This window comes from Arctopsyche grandis, chromosome 8 (genome assembly GCF_051622035.1).
Source record: "Arctopsyche grandis isolate Sample6627 chromosome 8, ASM5162203v2, whole genome shotgun sequence".
NCBI classification, from domain to species: Eukaryota; Metazoa; Arthropoda; class Insecta; order Trichoptera; family Hydropsychidae; genus Arctopsyche; species Arctopsyche grandis.
In genome coordinates this window covers 15,264,292-15,286,560 of record NC_135362.1, presented here as the reverse complement: position 1 = coordinate 15,286,560, position 22,269 = coordinate 15,264,292, and the positions used below count along the sequence as shown (strand labels likewise).

Below are 22,269 nucleotides of genomic sequence, written 5' to 3'. Positions count from 1 at the left end.
CCGCTCGAGGACCGTCATACAACGAATGTCGAATTAGCGTTTTTCAATTTGAAAAATTTGGTGTCACCCGGTGCAGACCGCACTTCCCGCACGCGCCTAGCAACACTACTGCCTTTATAAATTAAAGAACAAGATTTAAATTACTTACTATATCGCCATCTGAAGATTATCCTTAGTGATTTATGACATTTGGAGGGTTCAAAACGGATTACAGATGGGATGATGAATCATTATCGGTTCGGTGATTATTGGTCACAAAGCACTCGCCCAAAAGTCACTAAAATCAGTCTAACGAAACATCTGGCAGCCGAAAAGTCCATCATACTAACGATAACTGGAGTGCCAAATATTCTGTATTCGCCATTTTCATGGCAACAATTTTCTTTTGGGCGATCGCAATGTGACTAATAATCCAATTACCATCTTAAACGAATCAAGTTGGTAGATTAATTTATCAAAATAATTTACAATTCGCGTGCCCGATATTGCAACTAATCATATTTTGTTTATATTAATATCTTATATGTACTTCCACATGTCACTGATATTATGTAACTCACTTTGAAGGTTAGCATACAAAATTGTTTCAAAGTTATCTCTAAGCTGCATTTAATTATTATTAGAGAAAACGTTATTTACCATCTTAATCGTCATGACTGTTATCATATTTTTAAAGTAGGAACTATGTGTGTGATCAAAATGTAAGAAACTGATTGAATGCTGTATTTATAAGTTCATCTAAGTCACATTACACATATGCATGTGTAATGTGATATGCGCAGAGAATATGTAAAAGAGTTTTATGGCAATAGTAATAAAATTTACAAATGTGGCAAATATCTTTATTATATTACACACATCCAAATCACTCATTCCGTATTATTGAATAGCTATATTTTGCACAATATATTTATAAAACAAAAGAAAACATGTAATTATGGAAACAATGTCATTGTTTTACTGGTAAATAAAATCACACAACTTCTATGGAAATTTGAGAGCATGTATTTTACATCCTCATAATCATTTTCAAGGTATTCAAAAATATAGCATTTTCTTTAATCATATTTAATACAAAAAATTTACAATAATAATACACCCTAAATAATTTACAACTTAAATATAATAAAAGTATATGTAAAATTTTTAAGAACAATGTTACTCAACATTAAGCTGTTGAATTTATATAAAAAAAATAGTAGTGTAAAATAATTTTGTGCTAAAATCAAACTATAGTTCAAATTCTATTGTAATACTTCTATAAATTATAGTACAAACAAGATCCATTTATAAGTTTTACAATCGACTAACACAATTCTCTGAAATTCAAAATATCTGTAAATAATTTTGTTGAGTGGAGATAAAAACTTAAAAAAGCGATAATCAAATATTTCGAGACGTTTAATGTCAAAAGGATACATTATAATCTTAAAACTGATCGAACAAATAAAAGATCAATCGGTGTGTTGTACACAAGACACTAATAAAGCGATTTACACATTGATGTTACAATCTATGTATGTTTATCTGTATTTTATAAGGCCACTATCCAGAAACCCAAGATACATAGAACATTGAACATTTTAAATGATGTGAAATTAATATTGAATAATTACAGACATTTACATTGCGTATCATAAATTATACAATACAAAACTTATTATTAACAAAGTACATTCAACGATACATTCACTGGAATTCGAGTTCATGTATGGTATCGAAGTACTTAGTACGAAATAAATAGTATAATAATAGACCCAATATACATAAATTTACTATGTATTGTAAAAAAAAAATGTTATAGTTCAGTCCATCTTACACTTATTTACAATATATAAACTATGAGGGGGTTATAACATAAACTAATATATTTACACTATTATAGTAATGGCAAATTGTTTTTCAAAACTCATGTGTAACCAAAAACTAATTCAGTTAAATTATATGTTATTGATTGGCTTCGAAGAGTTTTTCACGAAAAAATTTTATTTTTTGCACAAAAAACGCTTCCAACCCCTCAGCACATCTGTAGAATTGTGAATCTTTAGGGTTAAAGTATCTACAATTATCAAATATTTTTGTCATATCACCTATCAATTCACTTAACATATTATAGGTTTGTTCATTAATTTTCTTCTCAATAACCTGCAAATCTATTTAAAAAAAAAAAAGATATTAGTTTAAAAAGCACAAAAACTGTTATAGTGATAGAAGAATGAAAGAAACATACCCATTGGTTCTTTTATCACTTTATAGTACATTGGTGCTTCCCTAGGATCAACTGGTTCCATGAAAGGCCAAGCACTCTTATGATTTTGAATTTGCTTTATCAACTTCTTCAAATTTTCAAAATCCTTATAACTTAACTCTTTCATATTAGCAAAATTGACAGAATTATTTTTCTGGCAATTGGGACAAATATATTCATCGATATTGTCTGCTTCTGATTGAAGTATTCCAACACATCTACCATGAAACCAATCTTGACAACGATCACAGCATATGTAAAATCTGTAAAAATTGTGAGTTTAACTAAAATTCAATAATTATGAATCACATCAACATGTCGTCAAATACTCACTGTGAATTATCATATGGTTGTTTACAGAGACAATATAGTTCTTGGGTATCACGAGCATGTTTACATTCACTACAAACAAATTCATTGATGGTTTTACTCATTTCTTCGGTTATACCAACGCAATCACCGTGGAACCAATTATTGCAATGTTCACAGCCAACATAAAATCTATAAATCAACATATTTTCACATGAATAAATGGTATCTAATTTAAATAATGTTACGAAATTACAAGTATTTACTTAGTATCGTCATAAGGAGTCTGACATATGCAGAGTAACTTCTCTTTCTTTGCACGTTGTCTAGAACGAGATGAAGAATGTCCTGAAGGAGTTTGACGAGTGCTGTTACCACTGTGTTGTGGACGACGTCGGGAGCTAGTTCCACTGGTAGGATTAACATTACTACTACGAACTTCATCTTGTTTATTTCTTTCGGCTTTGGTACGAAGGGCTAGCTCAGCTGATAATTCTTTCTGTATAAAAAATAAAACAATTTTAGAAAAAAAAATAACCACAAAAAACTAAGGTTGTAATCAAATTTTTTTAATTGTGTTCAAGAAAAAAGTAGTTGCGTTAATTTGCCTGAATTTCCACCCCTAATTCTTTTTCAAGAAGTCCCCTTTTTTTAATGATCATTTTCTTTAAAATTTCCTTATGACGATATAACAGAAGAGGTAATCTAGAAAGATGATGAACACGGCGGCGTTCATCTACTGGAATAAGAGCTGACGTCAATGAGTTCTGTGGTACATTTGGTTGGGAAGGTGCCTGTGAAGCAGATCGAGACGGTCGAGATCTGTGAGAACTTACATTTCTTGATTCATCAAATGTCTCCGATCTAAAAGCGAAATATATATTATTCATATTTCATTGCAACATTATTGACCACCTCAAATTTGATATATATGATGATACCTTTCATTGTGAGCTGCAGACGATCTGTTTCGTTTTCTTGGTATACTTTCTATCCATTCATCATCATCAGTATTCCTATTGGAAGAAGTAGGTCTTCGGCGGGAAGTAGAGTTCGAATTTCCAAAATTAGCCATTGACCGAGTATGATTTGGGGAATCAGTCCCTCCATTGCCGTTACTAGGATTTTCTGGTTTCATCTGTTTTTCTTGATACCTTTGCAATTGAAGCAATTTTTCTTCGATTTCCGGATTTAAGTTATCTTGCTTTAAAGCATTTTTAATTGCTGTAAAATTAAAATAATTTTCATCAAAATACGTGCAGTGCCATATGCAATTATAGTAGTCGATTTGATGACTTACTCTGTTGAATATAATCTGGTGTGAGTACAAATTTATTGGATGAAGTAGGAGAGTTTACATTGAGTTCACTCGATTTTTTTTCATTTAATTCAGATGACTTTGAAGATATGATTGCGTTTGGTTTGAGAACAATATGTGCAGGTGGCTCTGACGGATCTTGACCGTTTATTAAAATTGCTGAAGGCAAATTTTTTTTATTTGCACTAGATTGTAGGAGTGTTGCAATGGATTTTGCTTGTTGGTCCTAAAATAAAATAAAAACGATAAGATTTTTATGAAATATTTGTTTGAATATTATTTCATTTTCATGTAAGCAACAATTATATTTCTTGTAAACTCAAAAAGACCAAATAAATATTCTTGAAATATATGCAAGTAGTTTGTAGTATATGTATTGACTATTCTTAGTTGCGAAAATGAAAAATTTGCTTTATAAATTAAAAATCAGTCAAGTATAAATTTAATGAGTAATGTGTGAAGTAAAAAAAAAACACAAATAAAATAGGCACAAAACACTCTTATTTGCTTTAAATGCATAAATAATGAATAAATTTCGATTTTAAATTATAAATATGAATACTTTTCGCACTTTCACCTCGATTTAATGAAAATATTTAGTTATTGGATTAGAATTGCTTTCATGCGATGATTAACTTGTTAATTAAAAATAATAATAAATACCAAATTAAATGTGTTGTGCAAAATATAACTTGGGCAATTAAGAAAAAATAGAATGAATAAATAAAGCAGGTTGTTTATAATGAAACGCCATACATGTATTGTTATGTAAAATTATTTATTTTAAAAAAATTATAAATTACTAAATTTGTTGAATACAAGTTCAACAAGGTGAAAATGTTTTCGAAATCAACAGTAGTAAAAAGTATCATACATTTAACAATACACAAATGGCATATTCATGGCACAACACATACACATGCACAGTTTTTAACAGAGGATTTGTGACACCTTTGTATCCCGAATGTTATCATTACATTGCTCAGTTGGGAAATATGATTCGAACAACAATTAAAAAATTATAGGAAACTCATAACCTTGATGTATATGTATCTATGCGCAAAATCGGTTAAACATATCCGCCAGCGAATCGAACATAAATTTTGACTAGTCATACAGGAACATAGACAATATAAATAAAATAAAATCGGTACATCTAAACATAACAAACCTTAACTTGAATATTAAACTCACTTATCGTCCAGTATGTTTGTCCCTTATATGCTTATATTCAAAAATTTATTTCGATAGCCATTCAATATAAGAACTTATAATACTAATACCTGATTACAAAAGTATTTAACAAATTAAATAATAAATCAAGGAAAAACCTCAAATACATTGTTTATACATTACAGATCAGTACACATGTAAATTGTCATTCTCGCATCAATTACGTATTCTACAAAATATACGACAGATAATAATGAAAGTTCATGTTTGCAAATATTGCATTTAGAAATTCAATTATTCTTAACTATCACTTAATGTTATATATTTGGTATTTTCTTAAGAGGTTTAAAACAAAATGAAATACGTGCACAAAAAATGACAACTGATGAGTACTCACATCCCATCATATGCAGAGTCAAAATCTATTTTGTTCGCTTAATTACAAAGTAACTATTATATTCATATACACATTTTCTTATAAAAACTAAATTTTCGGAATGATTTCATTATAACTTTAGTTTAATGGAAAAGATAATTACTTTTTAACTTGATACTAACTTTGGATTTATATCAAAAATAAAAAGAGTTAGCATGAACAAAAACAATTTTCTAAAATTAGATGCAATTCGACATAACAGACCATTTTCTTCAAAAGATTTTACGTAAGTTTGTAATAAATGCACTTACAGGAATAATGCAAAATTTTACATGTATTTTTATTACTAATTGTCACCTTCACATTCCATATAAACTGGAATGTGAAAAATTTTGTTTAGATATTTGGTTTTTATATATCACAGATCTACTTATAAACATATTGCACTATAATTATCATACAAATATACATCAAACAGTCTTCGATAGTAACGTAAAAAAATAAAATTCAGCTACTTTCTGCTTCTTACACATTTCCACACACCGTTTAAACAATGATTGATTTTTGACACAACATTGACATATAATTGACATTTATATACCTGAAAAACACTCCATTACTTACAAAACACAAATGAAGATACAATGAAACAAAAAAGATTACTTTCACATTACAAATCTTTCAATGTTTATAGCTATTCTTACATCTAACACAATTTTTGAGGCGAAAATCATGATCCCTAATATTATAACACAAATTTACTTGATACAAATAAATAAAACAAAATCATATCATTTTAAAAATAACTATGCACGAATTTTCTTTTTCAACGTGATGAGCGATCGAAACGATCATTACTTACACACATGTAATTTGCAATGGAAATATTAGTAAATCAGTTAAATTGCGGATCGATTTGATTTGATATGACCATTAGAAATAGTAGAACAGTACCTGCGATATTTGATTATGTTGGGGTGTGCGTACATTGGTGAGTGGTGGTGGACTAGAATGCGCGATTGTCGAATTAGCTACAGTTTGAGACGGTTGAACGGCCAGGTAAAGCTTTGTAGGTCCGAGAACACCTTCTTTACCAGTAGTCTCTTGAGCTGAAATTTAAATATCAAGCGATTAATAATAAGAATCATTACCAATCACACCAGATTTACATTTGACAAAAACCAACCAACCTTTTAATAGTTGTTGTTTAACCTGGTGTTGTACCAATGCCAACTGCTGTTGAGTTAACGAGTTGCCCTGTAAACCTTGCAAAACTATTCTAGGATTACCGTGAAACTGCACCACCTGAACACAATATTAAAAACAAATTTAGTTCATTTCAAATTGAAAAATGTCTAAATTTCAAAACCAGCCTGGGAAAGGAGCAAACCTGTGCTGTGACGGTCTTGATAACTGTTCCAGGGGGTTGTCCGACTAGTAAACGCTGCTCCATCAGCTGTTCTTCTGTGAGCGCAGTCGTCTGTTGGTTGGCCAATGGTGGTGAAAGTACTTGTACTTGACACTGCTGTTTAACTGGCGACGTTAGTGGAGCAGTGGCATTTTGGACCACCGCTTGGCTGGGCATAGTCTGTTGTACGACCACATTTTGAACTTGACTTGTGGCGATGGTCTGGTTCTGTGCAGTTGCATCACTCTGGGAATTGTTTTGGGTAGATTGTTGAGTAATGTGAGCGACGATCATAGCCTGATTATTGCCAACGGGTCGAATCAAAACCTGCTGGCCGTTGATTGTGGCCAATTGCAGTTTGCCAGCGGCCAGCTGCTGCGCCAAAGCCGGATTATTCACGACGATTTGTTGTCCCGGATTGACAGCTCTGTTTATGACCTGCGGTGAATTTGCATTGGAAGTGGTCAATTGTGTAGTTGCCGGACGGACGACTTGTCCTTGAACTACGGTCGATCCTTGTAAAACTTGCTGACCGCTTTGTACAACCTGGCCTTGAATGATCTGTCCGCCCTGTACAACCTGCCCTTGCACTATTTGTGAATTACCTTGCATCACTACAGTTTGTAAAGGTCTACTATTAGTTTGTAAGATGGTTCCTTGCGATACTTGAACCAACGGTGATGGAGTCATTTTAACTTGTCCTTGTACAATCACTTGTTGGGGAGATTGAACAATGACTTGTTGGTTTCCTTGAACGATCATTTGTGGAGTCTGTGTGACAACTTTTAGATTGCTCTGTGGTGTCTGACCATCGACACCCACAGCATTTATTGTTTTCACTGGATTTTGTCTAATGATTACTTTTGAAGTTGGCGTTGTAGGGGTCGAATTTGAAGCCAAAGGTTTAGTCGTTGCAGTGGTGCTAGAGACTAATTTTGCGTGTGGTTTGATTGCAGATGTGACAGCAATTTTGGGAGTTGGAGCAGCTCCTCCAGTAGCAATAATTTGTCCACCAGCTGGGATGTTTCCAGTTTGCCCGGAAGCTATAACATGCAATTTCCCATCGGGCATTTGGAGCAATTGTTGGCCAGGAATCAAACCTCTCACCGTGATCTTCCCGTCAGGACCCCTGATTATTTGGACTTTTTGAGGACCTTCTTTTGGAGTTTGGTTATTTTGAGTTTTCATCAAAGATTGTTGTTGATTTGATGTCTGTGGAGACGGTGTAGGTGTTTTTTGAGCTGTTGTAGGCTGAGCGATTACTCTCGTAGTTCCATCAGCACCTTTCGTCATGAAAACTCTTCTAGTACCAATTACTGTTTTATTGCCAGTCGGAGTACCTGAATTGGATGTCAACAATGAAGTGAGTGCTGATTTTCCAGATTGAGGAGTTCCATTTTTGTTTAATAATTTGATAGAGCCATCTTGTACAGCAACTATGTACAAAGATTTTTTCTTTATTACAAATCTCAAAAATAATAAAAACTAAATTTATTTCCTTTAAGTCCAATGAAGATGAAAAATTATACAAAAAATGGAACTGGTTAACTTCACTCTTTGATTTATTATATATGTATCTTTGGTCAATGTGAAAAACTGGTTTATTATTTATGATAATCAGTTAATGCGATTAATCAGATTAAGAGAGGGAAGGGAGGTAAGTTAAGTTTGGTTAAAAATGAATAATAGCAATAATTTATCAATAACATTAGCATTAACTGGATCACATTGACCGTAACATTAAATTGATACGAGTACATGATAATTAGTAAAAAATTGAATGTAATAAAACATACCTTGCGACATCTCTTGCGCTCTTTTCTGTTGATGCGCCGCTCTTTGCATACGTAGTTGCTGTTCCATTTTGTCCTTGATTTCCTGAGCGGAAACTTTTGATGTGGTACTATTAACAGCCATGTCTCTCTGATCCTGAGTACTGCTTCTGGTCAACGGTAACTTTCCTGTAAAAGTACGGGTGATGGGTACTGCTCTCTCCACCCTTTCGCCGTATTGTTTAATTTCCCACAATTCAAGTTTATCTTCGTCCACCCACTCCTCCGTAACCTGAGGCTCCATACTTTGAGGTGATTCGGCCCGCTTACGTTTACGAAGACCGCTTCGTATAGATGTAACTTCTCTCACAGTTTTGGGAACTTCGAGGGGTATTATCACTTTGCGTCGCAAATATTGGGTTTTGTCCAAAAATTGGCCAATATTACGATGTTTCAGCATTTCCAATGATATAATTTCAGTTTCTGTTGTTATCTGATGTTTACCGTCGTTGTTCGAAGGCTTTGTCGCCATATCGTCCCACCTTATGCACACCCACAAAATTCGCATTTGAAGTGAAACTGCCGCCAGCGTTGACAAACTAAATGTACGATATAGCCAGCAGGTTTTGAAGGTTGGTCTGGCACAGGGATACGGCCAGATGCAACTGTTCGGTTTCGAATTGTGATTAAAACCAATAACTTGCAAACGTCCTCCATTCCTTGCAAGCCTGTTGAGCTCATGTGCTGGCAAAACCATAATACTTTTCGCTTTGCTTCTAGTATGAAAAGTAGAACAAAGTGGATATTTGACAGTTACGCGTTTTTTCTTCTTTTCGGGAGATGGAATTTTCTTCAAATAAACTTTTCCCATAGTAGATGTTGTTGAATATACTCTAGCACTACCATCTGGTGCCAATTCAGTTTTTATTGGCCTATCCTCTTTTTTAGTATAATTCTTACCCAATAGAAATCGTCTATTGAACGCCGCTTTATAGGTTGGCTTGTTAGAAACTTTGACTTCACTTTGAGCTAGAGCTTGAGATTTTGCTGATTTGCCCCTGGTGGAGATACGAAGTTTTGGTATTGGAGGTCGATCACTGTCCGCATCCTCGTCATTTGTTTGTTTTACAATACTGACGTCTCTAATTTTACGCTCTCGTTTACTTCTTCTTTCGGTCTCAGAATTGTCAACAACTTTTTCAGTCTCTGCCATACCAACAAGATCAATTTCATTCTCACTGCAAATATATTGATCGAGTTCCATCTCATTGCCCACCGCTGGAATTACGGATTCTTCTAAAACTTGCTCTGATTTGATGTTGAGACAGTCTTCAAACGAGTCGTGTCCAGAATCTTTTGATTCAGTTTTGACTTCGCAATTTTGTTCAGAGTCCATTTCAACTTTAATTTTTTCACTAAACTTCACAATTTCGTTAAGATACTTCCTATCATAATTGTGTGCTGAGGCTATAGCAGAAGTTAAATCTTTTAAAATCTCATTTTTTGCATTCAAATCTGATTTGGTTTTCAAGTCTAAATTTTTCCCTGATATATTGCTATTAGATGAATTATGTACTTTCTTAATAAGTGCAAGTAATTCTTTTCTAAGTTTATCTTTTCTAATACACAACGGAGAATAACAGTTGCATATAAATGATGGCGCTTGCGATGCTGAAGCACTTGAATTACACCCTTTCATATAACACTTGTACCCCTTGGCTAGCTGCACAGTTTCAGTATACTGTTGCCTAAGTGTTTGTATTTCCTTAGTCATATTGGTAGCATCATCTTTGTTTGGCAAATTTGTTTCAATTGTATTTGTAGACAACAATGCTTCGTTTTCATCATTTTCAACATCTACACTTTGATCCTCTTCTTCTTTCATAGTGTCTTCTTTAATTGGCATAAAAATATTTTGGTCATATTGTCGTTCTTCTAAAATTTTAAAATGAATGCGACGAGCCAGTAAACAATCAAGACGAGACTTTTTGGCAACCTTAGGATAGAGCAAGCGCGTTGGGGATGTCAAGGCCTTTTGAATATCAATTTGTTCAAAAAATTGATGGTCGATGCCCGTTTTTAAGGCTTTTATATTGTAAGGAACTGAAAACAATACAATATTTTCAATACTAAAAGTAATTGATAAGATTAAAAGATAGCAAAAAAAATGAAATTACCTTGATCAAAGAAATCGTCATCTGTATTCTCTTTGGATAAAAAATCATAGGTTTTAGGTTGAACACAAATAATCTTAATTGCGTTTTCTATTTGGACTTGCGCAAATATTTTTTGTGGCCCAGAACTTAAGCCAGTTTTATAATTGGGGTAACGTCTAAATTTACGTGTAGCAGTATGCCACAACCAACCCCATTGACCATGTATTCGATATTCTTCGCCTTTTTGCTTCCAAATCTGTTAAAAATAAAATATGTTGGCATCGAAAATATCACGATAAATTGAATATTATAAATAAAAAAAAATTACTTGGTGTTTGAAGGATATAGGATATTTAACAAAAAACGAAATTTTATTTCGTTCCTCTTCTTCCTCTTTTTCCTTCTTTTCACGTTTTTCTATTTTTTTCCTTTCTTCTCTATCTGCTGCTGTAATTCTTTGTAAACGAACATGACCAAGTTGTTCATGCCAAACGGGTAAAAACACAACGTTTTTTATACAAGCCTAAAAATTGATGGGTAAAGTGAATTATTAAAAAAAAAACGATATATGTATGTAAAAAAAAATGTCACTTACTTGCAAAACGATTATAGCACGTGCAAAGTCTCTCGGCACAAGAGACGCCTGCACAGCTTGCAACCAAGGTTTTCTTAAAAGTGTCCAATTTGGATGCATAAAAACGGAAGAAACGCTATTTTCTAATTGAAGTAGTGTCTGACGGAGGGTATTGACGAGGAGAGATCTTGTACCTGAAACAATTCATAGTTAAGTCATTACAAAATTAAAAAGATAATTTAAAATTTATTTAACAAAAATGAAAATCACTCACCGTTCAATAATCCCACCCACTTGAATTCTTGAGCACAAGATAACGAAAATTTATGGGCTAAGTGTCTTTTTTTGTCTCTCTCTTCATTTCGCTGCGGTTTGTTTAAAGCCAAGGTGTTAACGGTGTATTGATTTACGTACGTTCTAAAATTAGTGTCGTTGCCCAATTTGAACAATAATGTTCCAGATGAAATTTGACTAAACTTTAATCGGGTAAGTCTTTGGGTATCCAGGTCTACAATGAAAAATTTTAAATTAGTAACTTAGTTCGAAAACTAAGTAATAAAACAAAAAAACAGGGTCAATCATTCTACCTTCAATTCTTTTTTCGAGTTTTTCCTCGGCTCTTTTTCTCGCATCTTCGAGCCCAGAAGAGGCCTTGTCATTTTCAGCATTGGAAGTAGTTTTGGAAGAATTCTCTGCCGTATTAATGGGTGATACGGTTTCGCCTTCAGCATCGATGGTAGAGTTGCAGCCAACGACGATCGCTTCAGAGTCAACCTCCATCGATGTAAGGTCATCACCATCTACATTTTTGCCCTCATTTTCGATCGTTTTCTTTTCATTTCGTTCTTTTTGCAGTCTTAATATTATCGAATTTTCTACTTCAATGTATGATTTCCTATTGCCTTTCAATAGATTAGTAATTTTATCAGTAATTTCCATCTGTCGTACTATTTCTTGCTTGCATTCCATTAATTCTCTATACAAGCCGTTTTCCATATTTTGAGAATCTATGGCGAAAAGTAATTCTTCAAATTGAGGAATAGTTGAATAGTACCAAACGATTCCTTCTTCAGATTCACTGTAATAAAATATAATTTTAATAAAAAAATTTAATTAAAATTTGCACAACAATTATTTCAAGTTTATATAATGACAAATATTGACGGTCGGTGCTTACACAAATATTCTTCGACATAAAAACCAATACTTTCTGCCCTGTCTATCAAAGCCTAAATGTTCGTGACGGCATAAAAGTCCCTGTTTTTCAACATCTGACACGCAATCTGTGACGCCTTGCAATCGGTGACTCTTGCAAAGCGCACATTGCCAATCTTCCGACGGGACATCGACGAGAGGTGGATCCACACACTCGAGATGGAATACTGCAGGACACGTCTCACAACATAGCAGGTCACCCAAACGGTGACAAACCCGACAATGGTCATCGTAATGAATAGACACTGAAACAAAATAAACGGTCGGTATTAGACGAATCGTTTAGTTTAATTTCATAATAATTGGCCTGAAAAATTAAACAAATACAATATACAATTTATAAAAAGTTCACTTTTGTATACCTTCACTGGTCAGATCTTCTCTGATCGGATTCGTAATTAGGAACTGATCGCACAAGAATTCCAACACTTTTATTCTCTCTTCGAATCCGGTGAACGGATACTCGCAAGAGTTCAACATAAGCAATATGTCCCGATTGAAGGACTTATCGCTCTCTACGTAGGCTCGTAGCACTTCGGGCCACGTAACAACGTCCAACATGTAAAGAGCGATATTCACGCTGTCCTTATGATCGATGGGACCGAAGTGAGTCTGCTGAGAGTCTTCCTCTCGGAGCAGCGCTCGAAGCAAGGCGATGTGAATTTCGGCGAGGAGGCTGCTCTGTTCGTCGCAGGCTATAGCCGCACAGAGGTCTTCTAAGCGGAACGGAGACAGTCTTATGGGGTGTCGGAAACGACGTAGGATTTCGTACACGGCGGACACTCTCAGAGCTACGTCTCTAGGCACGAGTAGATCTTCGGAAGAATCCGGCAGTCGCAGAGGTGGGACAGGACGATCCCGCTGGATCCAAAGCGGTTCCGGACTAGGCGGCCGTACTAAGAATCGACGCACCTCTCCGGGGCTGGCTCGCCCGCCGAGCGAAAAATCGCTATCGCTGGCGGGGTCCGGTTCGGGGCTGGACTCGGACTCGGATTCGATTTGATCTTCGGGCTCGGACACCTCTTCGGAGTCGTCGCCGAAGTCGGACCCGTAGTGGTATTCGGAGTCGCGAGCGTCGGCAGCTTGCAAGTCGTAGCCCCGGGCGGCCCCGGCGTTGGAGCGGCGGCCCCGTCCCGTGTCCGGGGGGCGCACCGGAGCTCGCTTGGGGGCGCGCGGCCGCTCGGTCGTGGCAGCCGCGCGCCTCCCGCGTTTCCTTCCCGATCGCGACGACATGTCAAAGCATGAGTTGGAGCGTGCGCCCCTCCCCCTTCACCTTCGGCCTCAGCGTCTCAGCGGCTCAGCGGCTCATCCCCCCCTCCACTGCGTCACACGTGCGTTCCCTCGCCCCGCCCCGCACCCTGCCGAAAAGTGTGCGCACGACGCGAGCTTTACCGCGCGATAGAGCGCGCTTCGGCGCTGACAGGTGCGGACGCTGGCCACGAGCTTGCAAACGGCAAACGCCAAACGCCAGGGAATACGCGGCGACGGTGGCGCCCTCGACGGCGATATCGATCGCAGACGACGCCTCTCGGCTGCCGCAGCCGCAGCCGCCGGCCGGTCGCCCCGCACTGCTGCCCTCGGGCTGCGCCCTGCGGTTGCGTCAGACGTGGGGCGCGGAAGCGTCGCTGGGGGCGCGGACCTCCCGCTCCTCGAAACGCGAATCGCACGCCGGTTATTGCCCGCCGACGGCCATCTTGGACACCCCGCTCACCGCCGATATGCCGTCCTCCCCTCACCTGTACTCTGTGCAAAGCCGCCGCACACGCTTCCACTCTGCGATTTGCCGTTTTTACTTTTTTACTTTTTTTTTCCTATACAGATTTTGATGACGAAACTTATGTAGGCATCGAATTAGAGTGTCGAGCGATTACGTTCTAGCGGTTTTACGAAGGAGAGGTGGCACACTGGCGCCCGAAAAAGTCGCGCAGAATTCCGCACAAGAAAAAAAGTGAACGACATTTGTTCTGAACTGCATTCAAAACATATAAACCAGCAGCGTGGACTAATGTTTAGCATATATGCTTTCGAATATAGTCACGGGTTTGAGTCCCACTGATTGCTGCTATAGCCAGACCTTGGTTTGTTACACTGGGACGTCTGAAACGGACTATTCCGCAAAAAGTGATCACGGAACATCTGGTACTCGAGTTCTCGTTATTTCACATAGTTGGCTTTTGATTTATGGAGTTTTTGGGTGCCAGGTGTTCCGTGATCGAGATTTTAGTGACTTGCGCGAGATCGCTCTAATCACCGAACCATTTCTTATCACTGAAACGGTTCCAAAAAATTGGAAATATTTACCCATTTATCGCAATTTTTGAAATTTTAGCATCTCAAATTTTGCTGATTCGTATAAAAATGCTGCAAATTTGTCTGTAAATGTCTCGCCAATTACGAATTTTTCAGCATCTAGAAAATTGGTGATTTACATACATATATGAAAATGCTCAGAAAATGTAAGTTTATCAAAAAAGTATCCATAAATGTCTCTACGATGCTTCGTTAAAATTATTCTAAAAATTGTATATCGATGTTTGTAATTGGCTAGAAAGACGCATTGGCGTTTACCTGTAAGATTTCCTGGTATATATGTATGTAAAAAAAATATATTCTAATTTACTTGCAATATTATGCAAAGACATTAAGGGCAAAAAAAACACCGAATGGTATGGGACGTCACGTGTCCTTGGCTTCCCGCTGTGACCATAAAGAGTGGGTGTTACCCAAACCGAAATCGAGTGTTTTAGAGGTCGCACGTGTATGCATATCTATATATGTACAACCGACAAGTTTCTGCTACATTTCTTCAAATATGGGATTCACCGTTATCGATAACTGTCAAGCAAGGACAAATATGTACAAGGATAAAATATCACCGAAAACACTAAAGGGGATGATTTTTGGGACTGTGTACCATGTATATGGGACGAGGGGTGCTGCGTTTTTCTTCGCATATTTAAAAGTATCTAAAAAAAAAAACACGTACCACTCGGGGGGCTTTCGTCCTAATGGTAGCAGTATTTCGTATATTTACACAAGGTTCCCGGATCTTGCCTCGTATTTTTTAATTACAATCAGCAGCATGGACTAGTGGTAAGCATATAAAGTGGTCACGGGTTAAATTCCCACTAGTTGCTACTGGCCAGACTTTGGATATGCGACTTTTCTTTTCAATTCTTTCGGATTTTGAAGTTATGAAATCAATTTCCAATTATGCAATTCATGAACTTGAACTTATGCGCACTTCTAAATTCATGTTTTTGTAGAAATCTATTGATAAAAGACGAAAAATGTTGAAAATAGTTTATCATTTGGTTTACAGAAGTGAAAATAAAAAGATTAACATAAAAATTAGCATTGGACTTTTTGATTAATCTTATATTTTTTACCTTTATATATTTTCTATCAACGAATAAACTATTGAGCCGCAACATAATGTTGCATACAAGATTATCAGTGAAAATAAATTCAAATGGCTATAATTGATTCAAAATGGCTATCTATTGAAACGTACAAAGTGAAATGTGAGCGAATCGAAAATTGCTCCAAATAATAAACATACATAGGGTATTACGATTGAAATCAAGCTTCTAGAAACAAAGATTTGATTAGTTCAAACGACAGTAAAATGCGTACATAGTAGATAGATACGAATGAAAAACAAATTGAGGAGTGAATGGGGTTCGTAGCGGAGAACGCGTCCCGCACGTGCGCCATAGTATAACGTCGTTCATAATCATTTCGCGCGTTCTTACGAATTACGAATTACGCGATTCGAAAATAATTTCGAAAAGAAAATATTATTTTGACATTTTTATGTTTACATGCAAACAACAACAGAGTCGGCGAAATGTGCAAAATAAAATAGCGCTCGAAACGAGTGTTTCGAAAAGGGCCCGCTAGAGGTCGCGCGGGTGGCGAGTGTGTGCAGCTGTCACCGAGAGAGGCGCCACTCGCGCATCCGACGTTCGACATAACCTCACCGCGCGGAGGGCGGAGAGCGGGGGCCGAGCCGCAGCCGAGCCGGGGTGTGGGAAGCGGAAGCGGAAGCGGAAGCGGAAGCGGAAGCGGAGTGGGAGGGAATGTGTGCGGCCACGAGCTGCATGTACCGAGTGGCGCCGCTGGTGGAGTGGCCGCGCGCGCCGGAGCTGCCTTGCGGCATGTACCGGCTGTCAAATCTGCACGCCACGACGGAGGCGGGCGGGTCGGCGAGCGCAGAGACGGCCGCCGTTCCCGACATCCTGTCGCAGGTTGTGCGGCTGCTGCAGGTGTCCTTGCGGCGGGTGGCAAGGAGCGTGGGGCGCGCGGGGGCGGAGCCCGAGGGGCGCGGCCGCGGGGTAACGCTTAGCGCGGCGCCCCGGCCTCGACTGACCGAATTCAAATATGTCCGCCGAGCTGTCAGCCCTCCTCCCCCGTCCGCCCCCCGTCCTCCTATCGATTCAAATTTGACAGGAAACCTTCAAAATTCCCGCCAAAATCGACCAAATCCCAATTTTATCGCTAATTCCCTCGTCGAGGCGGGTTCCTCCCCGGAAATTCGTATTTGCCACCTATTTCGAGAACGTAGTGGTCATTCTGATACGTCGCTTTGGTTATTTTTCCGCACGTTTGAACTAGATATGCCACAATTAGACTAAAAGCCTATTTTTATAACTCATTCGATACAAATTTGATGGTTTATTATGTAATAGTCAATTTTGTGAGATTTTATCAAATTCAGTTTTCGATTTCGATTCCCTAATTGCGAACTATGCTTTAAATTGTAAAATTTGACAGTAGTGTAAAGAAGATATCGTCGACGGAATTACCACTTACATATATTAACTGTTATTATATTTTTGTACTATAATCATTATTATATTTGTTTCAACTTTTCTCAGTCTATTGAAAAAACTCGTTATTTGAAAAGATATGTATATAAATTAAAGGTGATAGCATATTGAACAATCATTTAGAATTTGACCCATTTAAACCTCTTCAATGTTTGAAATGCTCGAATAAAATGTAAATGAGATCATTCAAACAAGCTAAGCTAATAATTTGAAATGTTAAAATTTGATTTAATAATATTAACTTCCTTTCTGAATTGCACTCGTCTCATTTTATTCCGAGTGATCTCACTACATTAAATAAGCTCACTCATATATTTTCAGATTCTACACACTTAAATACCATTTTATTTAACTCGTTCATTGTCGACCAATATTGTCAAATTGCTTACAATTATTTGCCATTTAGATTACTTATTTTTTTTAATATATTTTACAGCGACCTTCGAAACAGCTAGAGATGTTGGAAACTAGGCAAATACGCTTATTAGAACAATTAGAATGTCTTCAGAAGCAAATGCAAACTATGCGAGAAAATTTATTATCAGTAAATACTACAACTCAAAGCGTCGTAGCAGTGAAGAAATATCAATCGGTAACTATAATAATGATAACAAGTGTAAAATAATATGGAACACAGATGTGTGACTGAATTAAATTGTCTATATGTATATTACAGAATGATCTTCCTCGTGATGTAGTAATCAATGTAAGTCCGGACCATCCTCCGTATTCGCTTCTGAGTTTGAAGAAACTTTTGAAAATAAACATAGACTGTCATACACATTCTTCTGTACCTAGTCTGAAAACATCTCTGAAGGAATTCAACGACCGATTAACGAATTCAAATACGTCGAATCAAAATATGAATATAACTCTTATATGGAAAAATGGTAAGTCAAGGGTCTGTAACTGAGCAACATTTTTAAACGATATCGTTCGGTAACTATCCAACAGCATTTTCAGCATCCCATGCGCAATATGTGTCCCAGCAATGTGTGGTTCTGGTGCGCTCTGTTCGACCGACCTGAAATATCCCGAGACTCGTTTTCTCGATTTTTTGTCTCCTTGAACAGGAGTTTGTATATTTTATACATGTAGCAGTTTGTATATTTTATGCATGTAAGAGTTTGTATATTGTAAAATGTTTTTTGTATACATGCATGTAATATCTTTAACGCTTTTAATCCTACGGGCCCAATTTATCGGTCCCACTGGTATATGCGAAGACTCCCAGGGTCCGATTTATCGGCCCCTGCTTTCGAACACATTTTGAGACTATATTTATTTACTATCGGCGAGAATTGTTAAATTTGAAGCTATGTCTTTACTGCATATTGAATATCTGGAGATAACCAGATATTGGTTTTCAAGCATTTTATTGTTTGACCGAAAAAGCATTTCGCAGCAATTTGTTGTGCTGTATAGAAAAGGCCCAGCATGCTAGTGGCTTACAGGATAAACAAAGTTTATTTTTAGAATTTTTATGCCTTTGTACTTCGTATTTAGAAATAATATTTTGTATTATTTCAAAAGTCGTTCAACATTCAAACTCAAAAATGATTATTTTGATAACTAAATTTTTGTATTCATTCATTTACATATTTGCTTTACAGCCTATATATAATTATTATATAATTATCAAAAAAATAATACCAAGAATATAGTATTAGCTGAGATAAATAATAAAATAAAGACTACCTTTTTTTTTTCTTCAAAAAATGCCTTAGGATTCTTCATATGTACCGCGCAAAATAGTTTGGGATTAAAATGGTTAATGTACGATACATATTGTGATCATTCTTAGACTCTTAAGCTATTAACACACCTTTAAAATATTAAAAAAAACATTTAAAAATCAATTCTTTCTAAAAAATTTTAATTGTTTATGTATATCTCGTAAAATAAGTATTTCTCTATGCAAAACATTTTCGTATGTGTTTTGTATTTATGCAAACTCGATAATGGGATACACCGAAAAAGTTGGGAAAACGAGTCTCGAGATATTTCAAGTCGGTGGAAGGAAGTAGACCCGTGTGGCTCATTATTTAATAAGTTGCTGTTTTGTTATTATCTAGATTTTGTGGTAACACGCATTGTGTACTCGGAAATCATGGATAGTCTTTGTGCTTACTGCATACAATTTGATTTTACAAAGAAATCAAGAATGTATGTATGTAGATAAGGTCTTTGTTCACTCTGTTTGTACACTTTTAAATTTTTATTCGCTTTGCGAGAAATTTCATATTTTTCCGAAATATATAGGTGTGTATGTATGTATATATATATACATACGCCCAACTATCTTTCTTTATAATCAGTGGCTTTTACATTCCGCAGCACTGTATTTCATTTATGAAACTGGGTGCTTTTTCATTTGTACAAAGTTATTCTAAACTAAACAAAACACATTCGTATTCATTGTGTCATTGTCGTATCCCGAAGCCCCACATTTCAGCGACAGAGACCCACACATGTGAGAGAGTGGTAAAGAAACATTTATTACTGCGAATTTTCTTATAGCGAGCGATATCATCAGCAATAGTGTCATGTAACAAACATAGCTATATGACCATATTGCTGACCGTTCATATTCATTGTCGTAAAAATTTTGCTTGTTTACAAACCCCTTAAGAAATCAGAAATATTTGATTATATTATATATCTACATATTCTTTTGTTTAAACAAATTGGCATTTCATGTTGCAGTTGGTGCATATACTGAATTAATTGTTTCTTCTGTACCGATAATAATATGTGGGGAAGTCAATGTTCTACGGTATATCGTATCAGCAATAAGTTGTTCTTTTTCCTATTCTGAAAAAGATTGTTTTTGGGAGATTGATTCTCTTCTAGACATTTGTCATAAATTACAAACACTCAAAACAATGAAAGAACGACAGGCTGTCATTCGGTCCTTGGGGACTAAATTGGGAAAAGGAAAATGGATTGGAGGATTTACCGACATGTCAATTGTCGATGTGGCAGCTTGGAGTATTATCAAGCAATTAAATATCGAATCTGAATTGACTGATAATATGAAGATTTGGTTGCAACATTGTGAGAGTAGTGTCATTGGCAAATAAATTACTGAAATCTGTATAGTTATTTATTACTACTAATTTTCCTGCATAATAATGCCAAATTCCTCACTTACGTGTAATAAGCTTGCATTTTCAACTTAATAAAATGTATTGCATGATAACTTGATTTTATTTATTTGAATAATTAATCAACCTAATTGAAACCTAAAGAGCTAACTAACTAATAATAGTTGCCACCTCAGACCCAGGTCTAGACCTAGAGATTATGACAACAATTATTTATATTTTATTCATATAAATTATTATTAATAAAAAAAATCATAATTTTGAAATTATATAAAATAATTTTCGGTGAAAAACTTATAGGAAAATATTTTTATCAGTAAGCAAATTGAGCAGTTTGATGGAAGGAATGATAATTTTAAGAAGATGTCATCATACAATTAATTAGCATCTAATTCTACATTTACGTATCTATTCTACAGCAGTGCTTCCCAAATTGGGGGTCGCGACCCCCTGGGGGGCCGTAGGATTTCTCGCGGGGGCCGCGAAAATATTCAATAGAAAGTACAAATATTCATTTATAAATATTTTTCCACATTACATATTTAGGGAATGTATATATTTAAGGAAATATTTCCCAAACTTGAATGAGGATGAAAGGAACAATTGGATAAGAACACCATTTGCCAAGTCCTTAAAATATGATCATACTACATATGAAAAAAGTATTTCAGAATTTTGGTTAAGGCGACAGCAAAAATATCCTGCTATTGGAAAAGAAGCCCTGGTAACTCTTATTCCTTTTGCGACTACGTACCTATGCGAAACAGCATTTTCGTCATTACTTATATTAAATAACACGAAAACCATGTGAACTTAATAAGAAGTAAGTAAAAATAAGCAAAGGTCATGCATTTCCACAGAGACTTTGGAAGATGCTTTGCGAGTTAGCATTTGTGACATTGAACCCGATATCGATTTGTTATGTAAAAACGCGACCTCATCTATCGCATTTTTTTTTTTATTTTTAAATGCTTTTTATTAGGAAATTATGTTCATAATACATCTTATATCTATTTTGATAGCTACTGATATACTGATAATTTTCTATTTTACAATTAAATTTAATTTGGTTAGTAATCATAGTATTATATTATTCTAATATTATAATATTATAATAGAGCTCAAAAACCTATTTACAATCCTTATAAATGCTCATAATACATACTATTAATTAAAGACTCACTAAAGTCGATGACCTAAAGCAGATTGTGTTTAGGTAATCTGTGTTTATACCTAAAGGGTATAGACATTTTGTAATCACCGAGACTCTTCACAAGTGTGTTAGTATGGTTATTAGTGATTCTGTAATATAATCTACTGGTTAGTTTGTTAGTAATGTCTGTAACAAACGGAATATTATATATGGCATGCAGTTTTTTCAAGTTAGTATATATGGGTGTATTATAAATTATTTTTAGGGATTTATTTTGTATTACTTACAGCTTGGAAAGGTTAGTATTCGAGGCGTTATTCCATACAGGTGAAGCATAGGTTAATAATGGTAATATGAGCGCGCGATATAATTTTATTTTATTTTGAGTTGATAAAGAACTATGGCGATTAAATATTGGATATATTGAGGATATACCCCCATCTATCGCATTAAATTGTTTCATTTGTGTATAGATTTTATATTAGAAAAATGTTTTTAAGCAAGTTCCTATAATTTTGTACTGAATATAAATGTGTTTTATAATTGTAATAATTACTGCCAAATAAACCTTTTAACTAGAAAAACAATTTTTTTAGGGGCCGGGAATTAATTATTTCAAATTTAGGGG

At 35.8% G+C, this 22,269-nt stretch overlaps 2 protein-coding genes across 3 annotated transcripts; one reads left to right on the top strand and one right to left on the bottom strand.

Annotated features, from left to right (window-relative positions):
• Window positions 1–824: 824 nt before the first annotated feature.
• E(bx) (nucleosome-remodeling factor subunit NURF301 E(bx)) lies at window positions 825–15,819 on the bottom strand. The gene is made up of 18 exons (XM_077436189.1): window positions 12,912–15,819; window positions 12,512–12,794; window positions 11,922–12,412; window positions 11,609–11,842; window positions 11,356–11,528; window positions 11,089–11,283; window positions 10,782–11,016; window positions 8,629–10,707; window positions 6,815–8,268; window positions 6,615–6,729; window positions 6,379–6,533; window positions 3,858–4,101; window positions 3,499–3,781; window positions 3,166–3,421; window positions 2,824–3,056; window positions 2,582–2,749; window positions 2,231–2,511; window positions 825–2,153 (listed from the first exon to the last, which is right to left on the bottom strand). Exons 1-18 carry the CDS (start codon window positions 13,780–13,782, stop codon window positions 1,948–1,950), a joined length of 7,956 nt encoding a protein of 2,651 aa, XP_077292315.1. The 5' UTR covers window positions 13,783–15,819; the 3' UTR covers window positions 825–1,947.
• Window positions 13,950–22,218, top strand: AIMP2 (aaRS-interacting multifunctional protein 2). Of its 2 annotated transcripts, XM_077436191.1 has the most exons (5): window positions 13,950–14,334; window positions 16,390–16,799; window positions 17,818–17,973; window positions 18,058–18,271; window positions 20,088–22,218. In XM_077436191.1, the coding sequence occupies exons 2-5, from the start codon at window positions 16,632–16,634 to the stop codon at window positions 20,462–20,464; spliced, it is 915 nt and encodes a 304-aa protein (XP_077292317.1). In that variant the 5' UTR covers window positions 13,950–14,334; window positions 16,390–16,631; the 3' UTR covers window positions 20,465–22,218. The 2 variants fall into 2 exon arrangements, with proteins under 2 accessions (XP_077292317.1, XP_077292316.1); XM_077436190.1 differs by lacking the exon at window positions 13,950–14,334 and having other exon boundaries at window positions 16,217–16,817; window positions 20,088–20,592.
• The last annotated feature ends 51 nt before the right edge of the window (window positions 22,219–22,269 follow it).